Source organism: Endocarpon pusillum, assembly GCF_000464535.1.
Source record: "Endocarpon pusillum Z07020 unplaced genomic scaffold scaffold4490, whole genome shotgun sequence".
Classification (NCBI taxonomy): domain Eukaryota; kingdom Fungi; phylum Ascomycota; class Eurotiomycetes; order Verrucariales; family Verrucariaceae; genus Endocarpon; species Endocarpon pusillum.
Genome location: NW_006916438.1, coordinates 198408 through 216783, shown reverse-complemented (window position 1 = coordinate 216783; position 18376 = coordinate 198408). Strand labels below are relative to the sequence as shown.

The 18376-nt window shown below is 50.9% G+C and overlaps 5 protein-coding genes across 5 annotated transcripts; 3 read left to right on the top strand and 2 right to left on the bottom strand.

Moving 5' to 3' along the window:
* Positions 1-1569: 1569 nt before the first annotated feature.
* EPUS_04753 (uncharacterized protein) lies at positions 1570-3124 on the top strand (the record flags this gene model as incomplete). The annotated part of the gene is made up of 5 exons (XM_007805742.1): positions 1570-1717; positions 1767-1921; positions 1990-2409; positions 2561-2911; positions 3008-3124. 5 exons carry the CDS (start codon positions 1570-1572, stop codon positions 3122-3124), a joined length of 1191 nt encoding a protein of 396 aa, XP_007803933.1.
* Positions 3125-4564: 1440 nt separating this feature from the next.
* Positions 4565-7303, top strand: EPUS_04752 (uncharacterized protein; the record flags this gene model as incomplete). Its single annotated transcript, XM_007805741.1, has 5 exons — positions 4565-5083; positions 5136-5254; positions 5299-5757; positions 5807-6390; positions 6465-7303. 5 exons carry the CDS (start codon positions 4565-4567, stop codon positions 7301-7303), a joined length of 2520 nt encoding a protein of 839 aa, XP_007803932.1.
* Positions 7304-8031: 728 nt separating this feature from the next.
* On the top strand, positions 8032-10267 carry EPUS_04751 (uncharacterized protein; the record flags this gene model as incomplete). The annotated part of the gene is made up of 2 exons (XM_007805740.1): positions 8032-8083; positions 8154-10267. The coding sequence occupies 2 exons, from the start codon at positions 8032-8034 to the stop codon at positions 10265-10267; spliced, it is 2166 nt and encodes a 721-aa protein (XP_007803931.1).
* Positions 10268-10791: 524 nt separating this feature from the next.
* Positions 10792-13506, bottom strand: EPUS_04750 (uncharacterized protein; the record flags this gene model as incomplete). The annotated part of the gene is made up of 1 exon (XM_007805739.1): positions 10792-13506. One exon carries the CDS (start codon positions 13504-13506, stop codon positions 10792-10794), a length of 2715 nt encoding a protein of 904 aa, XP_007803930.1.
* A 532-nt stretch (positions 13507-14038) lies between these two features.
* EPUS_04749 (uncharacterized protein) lies at positions 14039-17950 on the bottom strand (the record flags this gene model as incomplete). The annotated part of the gene is made up of 3 exons (XM_007805738.1): positions 14039-14111; positions 14203-14273; positions 14342-17950. The coding sequence occupies 3 exons, from the start codon at positions 17948-17950 to the stop codon at positions 14039-14041; spliced, it is 3753 nt and encodes a 1250-aa protein (XP_007803929.1).
* Positions 17951-18376: the final 426 nt, after the last annotated feature.

Below are 18376 nucleotides of genomic sequence, written 5' to 3'. Positions count from 1 at the left end.
TACGTATCATAAACGCAGGGATTCTAACACTATCTAGCTCCGAAATCTCTGCAATCTGCTCTCTGCGGGCTTCGTCAGCAGCGCCTGGGCGTACTACGACAATAATCCCGCAACCAGATATACTAGTGGTCGGCGGTCGGCGGCGAACTGCTCCTCACCACTCACCCTAGCTTACCTTAATCCTCTCCTGCATTGGATTTGAAATCATTCATAGCCCCCTGAAGAAGGGGAGAATTAAAATATAGAATAATCTCATAGTATTATTGGTGTTTTCAATAAAGGATATATAGGTTAAGCGGTCGATAATACGATGAGATATAGAGAGTAGAATATTGAAAGAGGCGGCTATTATATAAATCACCAGTTACCGGTTTTAGTAGAGCGGACTGTGTATCTGTGTCGTTGATGAAAGCCCGGCCAACGGTGGGATCAACTGGCCGGGAAGCCGTCGAACGAGAGCACGCAGGTGGAGAGGGAAGGGTCAGTTTGAGGCTGGAATCCAGTCAGCGCGCGACGCCGTGGTACTGCAGGATCTGGAGGCGGCGGCGCAGCCAACCGAAAGAGGAGGCCAGCTGGAAGGATGCGAAAGGAGCGGGAGGGAATAGCAGACAGAAAGATGGGACGACAGAGGAGACGGTGGAGTAGCGGGCTTTTTATACCTGGGGCCTAAACCTGAAGAGGTAGCGCACCGGCAGCGTTTCTACCTTTCCAAATGGGGCGAGATAATCTTCAGCTTCGGCTCCAGGGCTGATATCTTGGTTGTTTCAGCTAGATAAAAAGTTGTTGGGCCCGTGCAATTGGATGGGTACCTGAATGTTAGTTGTGGATGGAGCTGCCAGTCAAAGTGCTGTGTTGTTGTTTGGCGTGCTGCTTCAGGGTGGCCTGGTGGCAAATCAGAGAGGGAGGGGGTGGAAACTACCGTGTAGTATGGGTTGTGCAGCTTGCACATGGGGCTAGTCGATGGTCAGCGGTCAGACTTTTGGCCCTCTGGCCCTCGATTTGCAACTTGGAAGGCTTAGAGAGAAGCTACGCTAGCTAGCTGTTCGCGCAAGCCGCCCCCTCCATGACCCTTTATCGATAGCTAAGGGAGCTTGAGCTCCAGATCCCCCATGTTCATCCCTCCCACAATACGACATATTGTTCCAACTCAAAGAACAGATCGATGCCACCCGAGTTGGACATTTGTATTACCATTTACAGCCATTTCAAGGACTATGCGACGTCTAGACGATTCTAACATCGAGATTTAAATCTCCTATTCTCCGAGGAGGTGCTGTCATAACCTCTATGTACCCAGGACACATCCCGCCGCCAACCCTTCCCTCGAATACATGCAACAGGCCATGCCACCTCGCTCCTCCCTTACCAGCTCCTTTTCACTCACAGATGCCAACAACGAGGTCGTCTGTCCGCTCGCAAACCAAGATGGCTCCAGCTGTCGGAAACGCTGTTTGGGGGTTAGTGGTGCCCCAATTTAGCTCTCGGCACCTGGAATGCCAGCTCCGAGCCTCGCAAACTGTGCAAGACTGACATGCAAGTTGCTCATAACAGGAGAAACGATTTCGGTCTATGCAAGAGCACATTCGGCGAGCTCATCCTGATCACTATATCCCAAAGCTTCCCGCCACCGAGGAGAGCTTCCTGTTGATGGTCAATACTCCCCCAACCCATAGGCCTCAACCTCAGCCAACCTCAGCCCCAAATCATAGAGGACAATGTACGATCTCCAGCTCCTCGATGCGTTCCATTCCGCTGATTGCAAAAAGCCGATACCGGTGACCGAGACTTTTACGGCGCCGACATCAGTTCTCCCCCTAGCCCGCGAATTGGTGAAGACGCACCACCCGCAGCTGCTAATGCCGCTGTGGCGTTGGCACAACTCCATCAAGACCAAGTTGGTACGGAATGGGACTCCGAAATGGTAGGTGGATATGTATATGATCTATACTCCTTTGCTTGATGACTCGATCTTCCTTCTGATTGAGGCAGGATACATTTTCAGAACCGCAGATCAAGAGAGAACGTTTGGGTGGCTCAATTGAATTGCCTTCCCTGAGAGATCAGTTCCGGCAAGACGCATTGACTTCGCATCAAGCAAACCGGCCCAGGGAGCTGTTACCTTCGATATTGGCACATTCGCCTCCTGGCCGGTATTCGTCATTGCCACCGATACAGCGGAGCGCGAAGCTACACAGACCGCGAAAATCGTCTGTAGGCCAGAATGCTCGAAAGGCGAAACACGAGCGGACAAAGTCGAAGGAATTCTCCCGGAGATTGAGCATGGAAGGGCGGAAAGCTATGTCGGCAGAACCTCCAACTGCAGCTTGGGTTCAGGGAAAACGTTGGGAGGACTTGATCGAAGCCGCAACATCAGCAACCGAGGCAGACGATGATCGAGACTTAACTCCTGTAAGTGTGAGATTTTTATTCCGCTCGATAGCCTTCTTTCGAATCTGTGTTGCTCGGTCATCGGAGGGCTGTCTCTTCTGGGGACTGTTGAGGTGTCCGGCTTCCAATTTCCTGAACCGAAAATTCTCACTGACAACGCTTGGCGTCTTAGGTGCCTCAGTCACCCAACCACCAATCTACCACGAATACTGAAGCTGTCAAGCGCTCATCATTGCCCCCAGGCTTTCGAATTCCAGGCCAGATGCAGCAGCAATATCATGCATCTCCATTGCAGAACGCTTTGACGCCTCCGCCGCCGGTCGGCCTTGAGGCGAATGAACCCTTTCCTTCAGTTGAATCGTCAGTAGAGAGCGTCATCTCAGGACAGAATTTCCACATCTCAACTTCAGGCTTGTCAGCGTCAGGTTCTGCGAACAACGACACAAGTCCTTCACAGCTTCAATCTCACCATTACCATCACTCTCAATCCTCCTCACTGGGCAGTCGAAGCGATAGCCTAGAGGTATTCTGTGCCAGTTGTGGCCGGTCCTGGCTACTTAAGAGTTGCTTTGCCTGCACTGAATGCATTTGTGCTTGCTGCGCTGATTGTGTCAGTCAGATCCTTAGCAGTCCTGTCATCACGGTCCAACCTGGATTGGCTCCTGTCCGTCGTGGCTGTCCTCGATGTGGTGTGATGGACGGGAAATGGAAACGGTTCCAGCTCGATTTTCGATGACCTCTACCGCTTAATCTATAAATCTAAAATTTCTTCCTTGTTTCTGCAGTCACACAAAACATTGGCATTCTGTCTGTGACGGGCTCAGGTGCATATAGGACGGAGCCACGCTCCTATTTTATGGGAGAACACATGTTCTGGGTGCCCTTGTGGTCCGCAGAAGGCGTTGTCATAAAAGGGAACCAGAAGCACCAGTGGGCTGGCTTGTTCGCTCGCTCACTGACGAACTCGTTTATGTTCAGATTTTTGGATTGAGACTTTGAGAGGGGCATACTGGATACATGACGGATGGTCTTTGGGAAGCAAACGGAATGGCGTCGGTCTATTCCTTGGTAAAAAGAGCAGTATCTGGGGTGCGAAAAGCCTTCACGTAGATAGCGGCTTCGAGTCAATTGAGTGTCTGTTCCCATTTTGCGCAATTCATTCTCGCACTTTGAACCGGATGCTCAAGGTTACCGGTTCAGTTATCGCAGTGGAGCATAGTCTGGAACCTCAACTCTGCTTCCATTTCTCCTCATATTAATCACGCACTGCAGATGATGTACAAGATCATGACAAAAATCTTCCGGATAAGCCTTCCGAGGACGCTGCTCAACCAAGCTGGCTTTACCACTGTTCCGTCGACGGCTGTTGGCGCGATGTGCTCCGGTGCCATGTAACGAAGATAGGTGATACAAACGTTGCTCAGCTTGTCCTCTTTGGCCTTACCCCTGAAGAGTCCCAATCTTGTGCGAGTGGCCAGGCCGTTCCTCAGCTGCGATGTGCTGTTAATTTTACTCATGTTACATTCCAATTTGTGAGCTGCCATCCTCCTGAACGACTCTTTGATCACGGAGAAGGGGAACATGATTTGAAGCATTTGTAGATCACCTCTCTGGCCATACAACACTGTAAGAGATTGTTTGGCTGCTGTGGACTCTTTCACATAACCGCTGTGGTGCGAACCCAAGAACCATAGTAAAGGTGAACGTGATGGCCACTAACGATGCAGTGAACCACGAATGGATGACATATCATTACAGTAGTTATGTCGTAAGGGGTGCAGTAAGACGGCTCGCTCCGAGGCTTCGTACGGGTTCACAGTGATCAATTGGCACCTGTTTGGCGACGGATCAACTCAATCTGACCTCGGACCGATGGAGCTGGCTTGGGGGTTACAGCCTACTACGTACAATCACAGCCTCAAGTGTTAAGCGTTAGGCGTCAGGCGTCAAGCCTCCCGATGGAATACCGGATGATATCCACTCCAAACCAGATCGCCAGCCACTAGAACACTCGGGCTTCTGTCATTGTCCTGCCATGGCTCCAAACACTTACTTTCTGTTGATCATGCTTCAATTGACGACAATGGAGCAGTTACATTGAAGGACACGGACCCCGCTTCCCTCGCTTAGCCCAGCCCAATTGAGTGTCTACCTTGCCGGTCTATCTCACATTCGCATGGCGGCGATCACTTCTGCTTCTCCCACCCCTCTCCGCTCCATCCCATCCGCGCCGGAAAATCACAATCAGATCCACGAAAGCATCGCGCGACCTGCGCACGCCACTGGGTTGGCCTTCGAAATGAATCCGCAACCTTCTTCACCACTTCGCGCTTATCCCGACCCAATACCCAGTGATACGCCAATGCCCAGCGGCCCTGAATATTTCACGACTCGTCGGCCGCAGCCATTATCACTTTCGCAGGAAGACCAGAACCTTGCCAACTCGCTTTCACATAACATAAGCGGGCATCTGAGTGTATTATCGCCGCAATTACCCAACGGGCAGGCGCAGAGCTTTGCTATGGGCTCTCAAAGTGGTCTACCCCAGACACCGCAACAGCCAACTACTGGAGCATCGATAGCTGGCCAACATTCTGGCACGGATCCAAACCAAGATCTTAGCTACGGTATGGGTACTGATCGCAGGAAGAGGTCAAAGGTTTCCCGAGCTTGTGACGAGTGTAGGCGCAAGAAGGTCAGTGCTGGAACAGCGTTAAACCACTACTGAAATCAACCTTCTTACACAGGTGCGATGTGATTCCACAGCTTCTGACAGCAACGTGGTTGAAACATGCTCCAATTGCCGGCGCCTCAAATTGACTTGCCAATTCGAACGGGCACCTATGAAAAGAGGTCCAAGCAAAGGGTACATTATCCAGCAATCAAAAGTTTTCTCGCTAATGAGACCAGATACATCAAGGAGCTTGCCGAACGTGTTCAACAGGTCGAGTCACAGATGGGTCTACCAGTAGGCTATCGTCCGTCAATTGATGCAGGTTCGCCCTCCGATCCTTATGCCGAGCAATCGTACTCCCCCACAGAGGTCATGTCGAGCAGTAGGAAACGGACGTTCTCTCAATTCGATGGTCGAAATCCTTTCGCTCAGTCTCCACAGTCTACTCGGGACAAGATGACAAGTCTTAGCGGATACAGCATCAACCAGGCGCCACAAAGCGAACGAGCCAGCTTTGCAATCGCTCCAGATCAGCAGCTTACGGATGTCTCACCGACAGCTGACGCGCCACCTATCGATCTAACCAAGCCCTTCTGGGCCCAAGACACAGAAACTGAGCATCCAAGGACCAAGGAAACGCAGGTTGCAAAGATATCTGCTGGCAATGTATGGGAATTCGATTCACTCTTCAGCGCGTACGTTAGCCTGCCACGCCTGAGTTATAAGGAGCTAATGTGATGGCAGCTATGTCGACCTCATACACAACGACATTTCAATCTTGCCGAGATCTTTTGAGACTGTGCAGGGTCACATCAGTAAATGTTCACGGGAGCTCGCTTCTGCTTTCACGTATGTGCTAGCCGTGGCATGTGGTTCTACACCTCCGGATGGGCATTACGCTTCCGATTCCGAGGTTGAAGACTATGCTTGGACGAATGCGCGGGTTCTGCCACTAAATCGGCATGTTTCTGAAAACATAGTCTGGCTTTGGCTGTACACCTTCATGGTCGTCAATGCCAATACTGATGTTTGTCGTGTTTGGGGAACCAAAACGCAATTATCAAAGCGGACAATGCTCAAAATGGCAATCGACTTGGGGCAGTATATGCTTGCGGCCATCCAGCAGGATGAGGTTGCGGAGTCGAGTGACAGTCTCGATTCCACTCAGAATATTGTACAGCGAACATGCAGTTGCATAAGCATCCTTGCACAACTAGACGCGATTGGTACCGGAATGGAAGATCCGGTTGGCTCAAGCGACTGGCAATGTCTTTCGTCGAGGGCTGAACTCAGAGAGATTATGTCGGAACCTGCTGCTTTCCTCTTCGGTAGGTGGTTTCTGAATCTACCACATTGATCGCACAGTACTTTACATGCATAAAAGCCCGCTAACACAAATCAGCGCTGGCCAGTATTCTATCACTTCTTTCAAATCATACACCTCCTTCGGCGTTCTCCAAACCGGATTCGATCACATCTGTCAAGACAAGAAGAGTCATAGAATCAGGCGTCAATATCATATTATCTACCTTTCCACCTACGTCAGCATCATCATCACTTTTTCAAGAAGCACAACTATTTATTTCTCTCCTTCTCGCTCGACATACCTTCGTCAATGATGCGTCCGAGATATTAGATCTGGCTGCTAAGCTTACCGATATCCTCGATTCTGATCCAGTCAACCCACACGGTCATCAGCCCCCTGTCGCAAAACCTCTTGACATTCATCTATACACCCTGACAGGCTTTACACTCCTAGAACTCATCGACAGCGAAGACGTAGACCTTGTGAGGTCGTCACAAAATGCCCTAGCCAAACTGCGGCATGCCCTCGAGCAAGCCTCCGAGGCCGCACATGTCCGTTTACAAAGTAGATTTCGTGGCGGCCAGTCAGGAGATGCCAGCCATCTCCATTGGGCTGACGCCCTGTTGGGAGTCATCGATGCCAAGCGCGAGACTGATCAAGGCCAAAGGCTGTCTCGGATGGGTCCAGAGGAAGCAGGTCACAGCAATGGACCCCATCAGGAGCAGCCGAAGAGCTCCATCAACGGCAGTACCGATACTGAAGGAGGCATTCAAGTCATATCAGCACATCAGCAGTATCTCATCAGTCGGCTGACAAATGTGGCTGCGATCCAAAACACTATTCGAGCGAACGGTAGGAAAATGACCGTGATCGATTTTTCTCTCCTGACGCGAAGGGGCTACCTTAATGTCCTGGCCGACTTGAACGGATTTTGAGAGTCCTGTAGTACTGCTGCATGCAGCAATCCTGAGCGACCAGTGCCTGAATCGCGGTCGTGACGGGGGGGGATGTACACTACGCTTTCGATTCTCTCAAATGCATGCAAGGTCTAAATCTGCGAATGGGATTTAATACATGCCTCGACAGGATTATGAGATATTACTACGTTAGACCAATATGCTTATATGCATCACGAACACAAAAAGATGCAGAGATGCAGATAGCGCAGCTTTAGCCTATAAAATCTAATTTACCTGGTTCATATAATCACTTCTTTCTAATGTTGATGTTGCCTCTCATTTCGGCTGCCAAGCCTCGTCCGGCAATTGTTTCCGATCAGTACTTTCAAGCTAGTAACTCTGTATCTTACATAGCCTTAACGAATCTGCACTTTACTACGTACTAAAATAATATTAGTCTGTATAGCGCTCAGCACAGAGCTAATCATCAGGATTAGTGAGGGGGCGAGTCCTACAATAGCTCCAGAGGACGCCAGACCCTTGTATCACAAACCAGCTATCACTAGCTCACGCTAACAATACTTATGCCTCCTAACGTAGTACGTAGGTTTCGAGTTTTTTAACCGGGAAATCTCTCCCGCACCATGGGCATATTCGATCAGTTCCAGAAAGAAATGTCTCAGGATCGAAGTTTACTGCGTTGCTTGTGCAGCAAATGCATTGCTGGGCCTTAATGTCATGCCTCTATTCTCATCATACGCGCCATGGCGTCTCTCCGCGAGCAGATCGCCGAGCTTGAAGATCCGGCACCGAAAGGTAATCAGGTCACCATTCCAATTCGCTACACCAGATGGGTTACTGACAAAGTACTTTCGTTTCGGAGCAGACTTTGACCCTGAATCGTTTGAAACCTACGGGAATGACGAATCACACGGCAGCAACTCACATGCAGACGGTGGCGCACCAAATGAATTAAATGGTCGAGAGCATTATGAAGAGGTTGACGCAAGTAGATTAAGGAGGCCTGTCCAGCCAGCTTTGGGAAAGAGATATGCCTCAAGTCGGATTACAAGGGACGTGTTGATCAGTAGGAATGAGAATGGAGGCCGAGAAGGCTCGGGCAGTGGGGAAGCGGACAGTGGATTGGATGACCCTTTTGCGCCAATGAGCGAAGAAAGTGAGGAAGATCCGTTTGCAAAGGGTACAGGTACTGGCAGTGAAAGCGAGCATGCACTTTCGGACCTAAGCCACTCGGAGGGAAGAAAGAAGATGAAGGTGTTGTCTGGGTCATTACCAGAAGAGGGGGATGAGGAGATTGACAGTGATGATGCGTTCGGTGAGGGCGATGCTGGAAAATTTCAAGGATTTAAATTTCTGGGAAGCAGAAGGATGACAGACACGACGGAAACCGGCTTAGGAGAAGGGAATGATACAAATATGTCCAGTTCCAGTGGCAGTCTGAATGACAATCAGAGGGTGAACGGCGCCGAGAACGCGGTCTCAGAGGATGATTCTGAAGCAAGTTCACAACTCTCCGAATACGACTCGGACGAAGCTGTGGATACGGATGTCGATTCCGAAGCAGCCTCTGAGCTGTCAGCCACAAGTCCGCCATCCCAGAAGGCACCCAAACCATCCGCTACGACCGGCGATCGAGCTGCATTAAAAGCTCTTCTCTCCTCCGATATTGCTGCTGTTGCATCATCTCTTTCTGCCGCCGCATCAGCAGATGCAAAGAAAGGACAAGCAGCAAAAGCACAATACCGGACCTTCGATCGACTGTTGGATGCCAGGATCAAACTGCAGAAAGGTCTCGCGGCCGCAAACACCATGGCCGTCGAATATGATTTTTCAGAGCATAAAGACGCTATCAAAGCTGCCGAAGAAGCAGCTCTATCACTTTGGAATACAATTACGTCCATCAGACACTCCTTTGCTGAAGCACAATCTCAGACCTCCTCTCCCGAGAACAACAAGAAACGCAAACGTCCTATTCCAGTAACCACTTCAACACCCGTCTCAGCCATTTGGTCCACCACCAAAACCCTCAACTCTCTTACCCTTCCCCACCACCGCACCATCCTAAACAAATGGTCCGCCAAAGTCCGCGCCACCAACCCTGTCGCCCGAGAATCTACCTCCCGCCTCACCACCACCAACAACGCAACCCAAAACTCCATCACAAACATAATAGACGGCCACCTGGCCACCGAATCCGAAAAACTAATCGCCCAATCCACAGCCACCACCACCACCAACAACAGCAACCTCTCCGCCCCTCCTCCCAGTCGCAGTCGCACGAATCCCAACCCGCAACCCGACCCCACCCAGACAGCCAACCCAATCCCCAGCACAACACTCACATACGACGACAGCACCTTCTACCAATCCCTCCTCCGCGACCTCATCACCTCGCGCAGCTCCCTCCATCCCAATATGCCCAACAACCCATCCGACCTCTTACCACCCACCACCACCAACAGACTCCATGCGTCAGGGTCCCTCCTCCCAGTCGCAGTCGCACGAATCCCAACCCGCAACCCGACCCCACCCAGACAGCCAACCCAATCCCCAGCACAACACTCACATACGACGACAGCACCTTCTACCAATCCCTCCTCCGCGACCTCATCACCTCGCGCAGCTCCCTCCATCCCAATATGCCCAACAACCCATCCGACCTCTTACCACCCACCACCACCAACAGACTCCATGCGTCAGGGTCCGCGCATAAACGCGGCCAGATCGACACCAAAGCCAGTAAAGGGCGGAAGGTCCGATACACCGTGCACGAAAAACTGCAGAATTTCATGGCCGCGGAGGGATTTGCGAGTAGGGACGGGCGGGTGGAGTGAGGAGGCGACGAATGAGTTCTTCGCCAGTTTGCTGGGGGGGAGGCGCATTTTGCGCGAGGATGATGATGATGCGAGCGGGAGTGAGGGGGGTGGAGATGGAGATGGAGATGGAGGGGGGGAGGCGCTGAGGTTGTTCAGGGGTTAGGTTTTATGGGAACAATTGTCGCTGGGCTGGATGGGGTGGGTGAGAGGAGCTGAGATGTTTGATAGAAGAAAAAAATGAGAGAGAACTCTCAAGGTCGATTGATTGATTGATTGATTGCTCGAATATCTATACGCGTCTGGCGCGTAATGACTAGCCAGCCTAGCCTAGCTCGCCCTTGTTCCCAGACTCTAGTTAAGGATAGAAGACACTTGTGCCACCTTAGACTCGGAGTGTATGTGTATACGCCAGCCAGCCAGCGCAAGCAAGCTTCCCGCCATGAGCTTACCCAACCAAACACACTCACACAAACCATACCAAATTCCAGTACCCAACTCAGGGCTTCTGGGTTAGGAAACAAAAAAATCTCCAGCTGTCCATCGCACTGCCCCCACATGGATCTACATACAGTTAGTTACATGCAGAGTAACCGGCCTCAACAACCCCTCACCGACTCCAACCCTATCTATCTGCGATATCGGGTACATATTATATCGTAGCAGTGCAATTGCAGGGGAGTCACTGTGTCAAAGCATCTGGTCATCCCAGCAGCGCTCTGCATCCACGCTTCGCTGAGACGATGGGGAAGTGGGAACCCAGCCCGGCGGTCCGGGGAGGCTTTCGAGCATGCTCTCTGAGAGGTGGAGTCGGGCGAGGGGATGGGGAGGCGGCGCTTTGAGGGTGGTGGTGGTGGTGGTGGAGGTGGGGTTGTCGTTGCGACGGCGTCGGCGGGAGGGACGACTGGGAGTGATGCTTCCATCTTCATGCAGAGGTAGGGTAAGTCCTCTGGCTGGACTTTGCTGCTGCTTCTTCTTCTTCTTCTTCTTCTTCTGGGGAAGTTCCGCTTCCGTGTCCTTGGTACCTGTTTCTGGATTTGGATTGGGCGTCGCTATCACGCTTGTACCCGCGGCTTCAATGTGAGCGTCAGCAGCAGCAGTGCCGGTCTGCTCGTTTTCTTCCAGTTGCTGGTTTTGCTGTTCATGAGCAATAACAGGTGAGGACTTCGGATCCAGATCATCATCTCGATCATCAAGACTACCATCATCTGGCCCCAACCCTAGATCCACCATGGCATACTCTTCAGCTTGCGGCTGGGATTGCGATTGTGATGAGATCTCTCGTAATGGCACATGGATCGAGCTTGAATCCTTGATGGTGACATGCTCCGGTGCGTTGTAGTTGTAGCGGGTGGGAGACGACGTGGTGGCTGTATATGGGAATGGCATCGAAGACATGGGCAGCAATGATTGCTGTGTCGCCGCTTGCGTTGAGACTTGGGAGGGGCGCGGCATCGAAGCCGGACGAATGGATTGTTGGGTCATGTATCTTGGTTGTGGAGCAGGTGATGGAAGGGAGGGAGAAGTTGCGGCTGAGGATGACAAGGGAGGAAGCTTGGTTGGGACACGGATTGTCGTCGGTTGTGGGTAGCTGGAATGTAGAGGCGCTGGTGGGAGGGTTGGTGAACTTGGTGTGTCTGCAGAGGGTGGATGAAGGTCAGCAGAGGTAGAAGCTTGCCTTGCTAAGTCTGCGCTGGTGCGAGTACCGGCCCCAATAGGCGACATCGTGCAGAATAGTATATCAGCGTCATCGTCTTCATTCTCGCTGTCCTGAATAGTAGAAACGATGCTGTCCTTTTGGAGCAGTTGTGCAGGTAGCCTTGGATCGGCAGTCGATACATCCGTCACTGCTTGTCTCGTTGTAGATAAAGCTTCACCTAGTATAGATTCCTCAATATTAGGATCTGAACCGAAGTCACGTCCTTGAACAGCCGCCTTGGCCAAGCCAGATCCAGGTTGAGCGAGACTCTCGTTGCTGCTTGTTGCCTTCACAGCTCGTGGCATGCGACCTGTGTCAGACAGCATACGCAAGCTCTCCTCACTTTTATTGGCTGATGAGGTTGACGTAAACCTACGCAGGCCTTGACTCGTCTCCGGGATTTCGTCTTCTTCGTCTGTGTCTGTTTGACTCGACGGTATAAATGCAGGTTTGGCAGTTGGACTTATTGTTGGTAGTTCTGGTATTTCTGGCTCCCCAGCTCTCCCAGACACTCTGGGTGCGCTACAATGACGTTTCATATCTTCTGTAGAGGGTATGATCATATCCCCATCTTGTATTCTGGAGCCTTGTCTGAGTTTTGAGGGCCCCGAGTCTCCGGTATCCGCCACGATACATCCAGCTTCAGGTAGAGATGGTTCCTTGAACAAGCCCGGTCCATATTTCAATACACATATCCTCTTCTTGGGAGAAAAGCTCTTCCTCACCGGACTGAGTCCCATCGCGAGCGCTCCGCCTAAAGCTGCTATAGAGACGATGTTCGTGGACCGTTCTTTGAGAGGTGATGTTGCTGATTCCACACGGTATAAAACCGGTCTCTTTCTGCTACTAAATGGAATACTCTCGGGACTATGAGAGCTTGGGATAATGTTTGCCGGCTTTTTCGGTGTCTCGGGAATAACAAGCCTGGACGGCGCGCTGGTGGTGTCCAGGTTCTCCTTCTCGTCGTATGGATACCTTCGAGGAGGCTCTGCTTGCACCTGCTCTACCTGGGTCTTTGCAGTCCCTCGCGTCACTCGAGGAATTCGTTCCTCTATGAAATTCATTGCGTTTCGATCTGGTTGTTGCTCTGACAGCACCTTCGTGTGCGCTCCGCTGCGACTTCTTGTCCTTGGAATACCATCATACTGACCCTGATCACTGGCAATCTCGTAATTCACGGTCTTCCTTCTCTTCCCTTTCACAGTCGTAGAAGACTCTTCAACAGGGCCCACATTTTTCCTCTTCGCCTTTGTAGCCTTCTTGCCCGTATCAAGGTGGACATTCTCCTTCCCAGCTTCCACATCCTTGCCCCCAAGTCCACCATCCGGCGTGATCATACCTAGCTCCTCAAAACCGAATTCATCATGAACTCTATCCATAGCCAAAAAATCCATCTGCGTAAGCGTACTCCTCTGTTTCTTCACCCCTTTCCGAGCTCTGGGCTCCCTGGGCTGCCTCGAGCTCTTCGGTCCAGCCCTGGGCCGAATGGTCTCCATGTGATCATATTCTAGCGGAGAAGGCACTCGGGGTGTGAGTTGGATCTGCGTCAAGGTCTGCTGATGGGTTTTGGGGACTGTTCCAGGAGTCTCCCTGTCATGGGAGGAGGAGAGGCGTTTGCGTTTTCTGGGTTGTGGTTCACTTGAGCAAGATTTACGTTTCGTTGTGCGGACAATCCAAGGGGTGCTGGATGTGGTAAGAGCAGGCATGGCGGCATTATGTGAAATTGCCCTGATGTGTTCACACAGCTTGTATGTTGATACTTCTGCTTTATCTGGATTAAATCATGATAGGCTTGGCATGGTACGGTGACCGCGTCAGTCAGTCAGGACGCGTGTGGGTAGCGATAAAGAACCAAACTATGATCTTGCTCCAATTTTCGGAGCACCAGATAATGGTTTTCTGTATACAAGTGTCTGGTTTCATATCAAAACCTCAATTCAATGCGTAGCAACGAATGGGGTATCTATAAACCTAAGGAGAAAGTACTCCGTGCGACTCGCTTCACCAAACCGCCGCTCACAACCACCAAATTACCGTTGTTGTTCTCGGGTTCACCGAGAACAACCAAGACGTTCTTCCAAGAACTCTACCATCTACCATTCCGAAGGTAGAGAAGCATACAAATAGTGGCCGCTATTGGCACGAAGAGAATGCTGAGCAGGCTTTGTGTTGTCAGCTGCGCTGCCCCCGGTTCGCTCCATATCACTAGTACAAATGTGTGAGTGTGAGCGAGACGAATCAACCCGCGGTGGTTGTTGTTGATGGAGAGGGAATCGGTGACTCGGGAACATTGGACAGCATGTTCGCCATCCTAGCGATTGATTAGATAATAATGATATGATATGAGTTTCCAAAAGAGGATGAAAGAAGAATCAAACCAATACACGACGGGACATCCTTACCTTGCATGTCCTTCTAGCATGTCCTCATTCACCTCATCTAACTGCCGAAGCTGCTCGCGTATGCTGGCCATCTGGGAAATCGAACATATCAGCTCGGAGTCATGGGAAGCAGTAACAAGATATGAGCGGGAACACCCACCGAGCCCTGTATGGAGGAGCCAAAATTCTCACCTCCCTCTTCCTGCACGGGACTGCCAGCCACTTCTCTGTTCTCTTGCTCAGGACCCCAACTACCTTGGCTCAACCTTGGACTATTTTTGCTTCCCTTATAGCCTTTGCGTTTTCGAGCGCTGTTCGGAGTGCTGATCTTGAGTTCAACGTCGGGCTTCTCGTTCACAGCCTGAAGTCTTGCTTCCAATTCGTCAATACGGGTCTTGTATTGTTTCAGTCTCTCGGTGCTTTCTCGAAACTCTTCATTGGCGATGTCCGAGCTTGCGCGCTGTGTTTCCGCCTCTTGTAGGGCGCCGTCTAGCTGTTCTCTCAGTTTATGAGCCTCGCGGGACGATGTGTTCTCTCGAGTTTTGCTGGCTTCTCTAGCAGCGTTTTCCAACATCGTAATGGTCTTTTGGTCTTGATCAAGTTGTTGCTTCATGTCTTCGACGTCATTTGCGAGTCTTGCTGCTTCAGACTGCGCAGCTGCCAAAGCATCGTTAGAAGCCTGCAAGTTACTCCTTAGCTTTTCCAATTCCGGATCTTCGCGTGGCTCAGATGCTTTTTTGACCTCAAGCTGAGCTTTTGCAAGGTCGTCCTTCAGTCGGTCCAACTGTGCCTGCAGATCATTCACAATTGCGTCATGGGACTCTTTTGCTCTGGCATCGCTCTTCACGTAGTTATCTTGTAACTGAACTCTCAGAACAAGCAAAGCCATCTCGTGGGTCGACTGAAGGTTATCCAGTGCAACGTTATGTGAATGCTCTGTCTCCGCAGCTTTCTTCGAGAACTCTTCCTCCAGCTGTTTCAATGTCTCGAAGTGCTCGTCAGTAGCTTGACGTTTAACCTCTTCTATTTTCTGGAGATGTGTTTGCTGGAGATCCACAATCTTCTTCGCAGAATCATCTAAACCTCGCTCGTGCTCTGCCTTGATTTGCTCTAACTCGTCTTTCTGGGTCTTCTCCAGATTCTTTTGACTGGCCAATAACTCATCATGCTTCGCCTTCAGTTCCTGCAAGGCGGTATCGTGCTTTTGGGTGAGCTCGTTGCGAACATGTCCCAGCTCAGCTTCATGGCTCGACCGAAGATCTTTGACTGCCTTGACATGATCCGCTTCAGCTGAAGCAAGTCTCGCAGAGTTTTCAGAGAGACTTTTTGTGGCGGCTTCAGCCTCAGCGATGGCCTTCTTCAAGGTGTTAGTATGATGCTCTTCTTTGCCTTGAGATTCCTTCTCAATTGTCATCATGGCCTGTTTCAAGGTCTCTACTTGTTCCTGTGCTGCTTCGAGCTCACTGCGCGCATCCTTAATGGCAGCCGCATCTTTGCAAGATTGATCTTCTAGAGCTTGCGTCTTCTCCTCTAGCGTCTTCATCTTCTCACTCGTCGCACGCTCCGCGTCCTCCTTCACCTGCTCAAGTAGCTGTTGGGACTCGGCCAGATCTTTCTCGGCTTTCAGCACCTTTTCATTCGCTGCTCTACAGGCTTCGTTGTGCTTCAGCTCTAGTTCCTGCATCTGTTTTCCAGTCTCTGCCTGGGAGTCTTTCAAGGAGTTCATGGCGTCCTCCAGGCTCTTCTGGATATCCGATTTTTGGTTGTTCAGTTCTTGAATTTGTCTTTCATGGGCAGTACGATTGTTTCGCGCCTCGTCACTAAGCTTTTCAACTACATGATTGTGAGATTTTGCAAGTCCATCAATGCTGAGTTGATGTTCGGCCTTCAGCGCCATGATGATCTGGTCATGCTCTTGCCGAATCTTCAACAATTGCACATCGAGCTCATTCGATTTGGACTCATGTACACTCTGGACTTCACTTTGGAGACGCTCAATGACTTGACCCAATTTCGAAATCTCCTGCTCCTTGCGGACCAACTCTTCCTGCGTACGCTCTTCAGATAAAGCAGATTCTTCAGACGACCGATCTATTGCAGATCTTAACGTAGCTATCTGCACCTCCAGTTCAGCTACCCGCTTCGCTGAAGACTGCTTCAAGCCTGCTGCTTCATCGATCTTAGCTTGCTGGAGAGCCACAATCTCGTCCTGAAGGCTCTTAATGACATCTCCCCGACCTTGCAGCTCACGTTCTCGAGTGGCAATCTCGTCTTGACGAGCTTTAATGGTCTTCCTGTACTCGTCAGCGTGAGAGGTGGCTGTAGCAAGGTCCCGCTTATGTTGTTCGATTTCTTGTTGAAGGAGCGAGACCTTATCCGCAGACTCTTTGATTGCCTTTCGCTCCAAAGCGAGATCATTCTCTAACGCTTGAACAGCCTTGCTGTGAATGGACTTCTGTTCCTCTAGCAGCTGACTCATCTTTGTATCACCAGCTTCCAAGGCTGTCTTTTTTGCGTCTTCCAGTTCTTTAATTGACTGTTCTGCTCTCTCTTGCTGCTCCAGCTTCAACTCTTGGAGCTTTTGATGTAGTGATGAGATTTCAAGCTCATATTCCTTTTTCAATTTGTCGACCTCAGCAATATGGAGTAGGCTAATTGATTCAGCCTCGCTTTTGGCATCTCCACCACCGATTTGAGCAGAACTGGCAGAGTCTACTTTTCTGGCCCGTAGCTCCTCCACCTCCTGTTTCAGACTCTCTATGGTAGCCTTGCTATCTTGGAGTTGGCTCTCCAAGATCGACATACTTTCAGCTGACTGGTGTATCATAGTAGACTTCTCAGCAGATGAAGCTTCCTCAGTTACCTCAAGGTTCGCCTTTAGATGTATGATTGCCTGGCCCACCTCCGTGGTCAAGTTTTCTTTCTGATCATCATCGCCAGCATCTTCTGCCGCCATTGCTGCCTGAAGCATCTCGTTGACAAGCTCGTATTCACGAATTTTTTGCTGAAGAGCGGCAGAGCGGGTAGACTGGCGTGTGCCGAGGGAAGGCCTTACCAGGCCTTTGCCTTTCGAGCTCGCTGGTATAGATGGCAGACGATTTTCTTTCTCCTCTTCTTGTTTTATCACGTGTCTACTCGTCGGAGAAGCAGGAAAAGTGCTTAGCCTCTTCTTGACATCTACAACGCCAGCAGCACGTAGAGATGAGACGCTCGATTTCGTAGTTGGCCGAGAAGCAGCACTTGGTGGTCGTGAGGTTTTCGTAGGAGAAGCAGCGCTTGCTCTACCAATTGTCTTTCTTTCAGAAATGATCGGAGGTTGATTAATCGGCTTCTTCTCAGGGGCACTCCTGCTAGTATTAGTTGGCCCAGCCACCGACAGTCGCTTTGGTGCTCCTAACGCTGGTTTCGACTTCATGTCATCCCCAGACGTGACGGACTTTGTGCTCTCGTCGACTATGCTGATAGAAGCTCGTGGCTGATGACTGGTGGCAGCATTGGTTGAGCTGGCCGTTGTCTTTCTAAGCGTTGACCCTGCGGTAGGTCGGGTAGGAGGTTTATTCAGAGTGCTACCAGTTGTCGTCCTTGCGGCCGCCGCTGACGGACTTTTCGTGCCTGGGTCCGTCGAAGGGTTCGACTTCGACTTTGAGCTCACCGTCCTGTTCGTTTTGGAGCCCGCCATCGTCCGCTGTGGAATTATACCGGTCTTGAGTTTTGGCGGAGCGGGCTTGGGCTCAATCGGCTGCTCAACGGTCTCTATGGTGTCGTCCATTGGAGCTTAGCGAGCTGAAGGAGATCGCCAGAGAAATGTAGATGTGTTTAATCCAATTCGGATAAGTACTATTTTTGGTCAATCAATGATCGAAACCGGTGGAAGTGTTTTGGTAGGCTTCCAAAGTTACCTGGAAATTCGGGCTGCTCCTGCTTCGCTTGCGAATACTCCGTGCACCACGATGGCTCCTTCCGCAGTTATTAAAGGAAAATTATCTTGCCTGCTCTCGGCACTCTTGAAATGCAATGCGGGTGCTTCTCTGCAGGCGCAAGCCGGCAAGACACGACCCTCGCGCGGTTCAGGAAGAAGCGCCATGCTTTTGCATACTAGGCGCGGTTCATTAGCTTCACTGGGGTTCACGCTAACTAGTTATGCTAACTAGTCATGTAGTCTAGGTGCCGGTGCGCTGCCTCTTCCGGTTTAGCC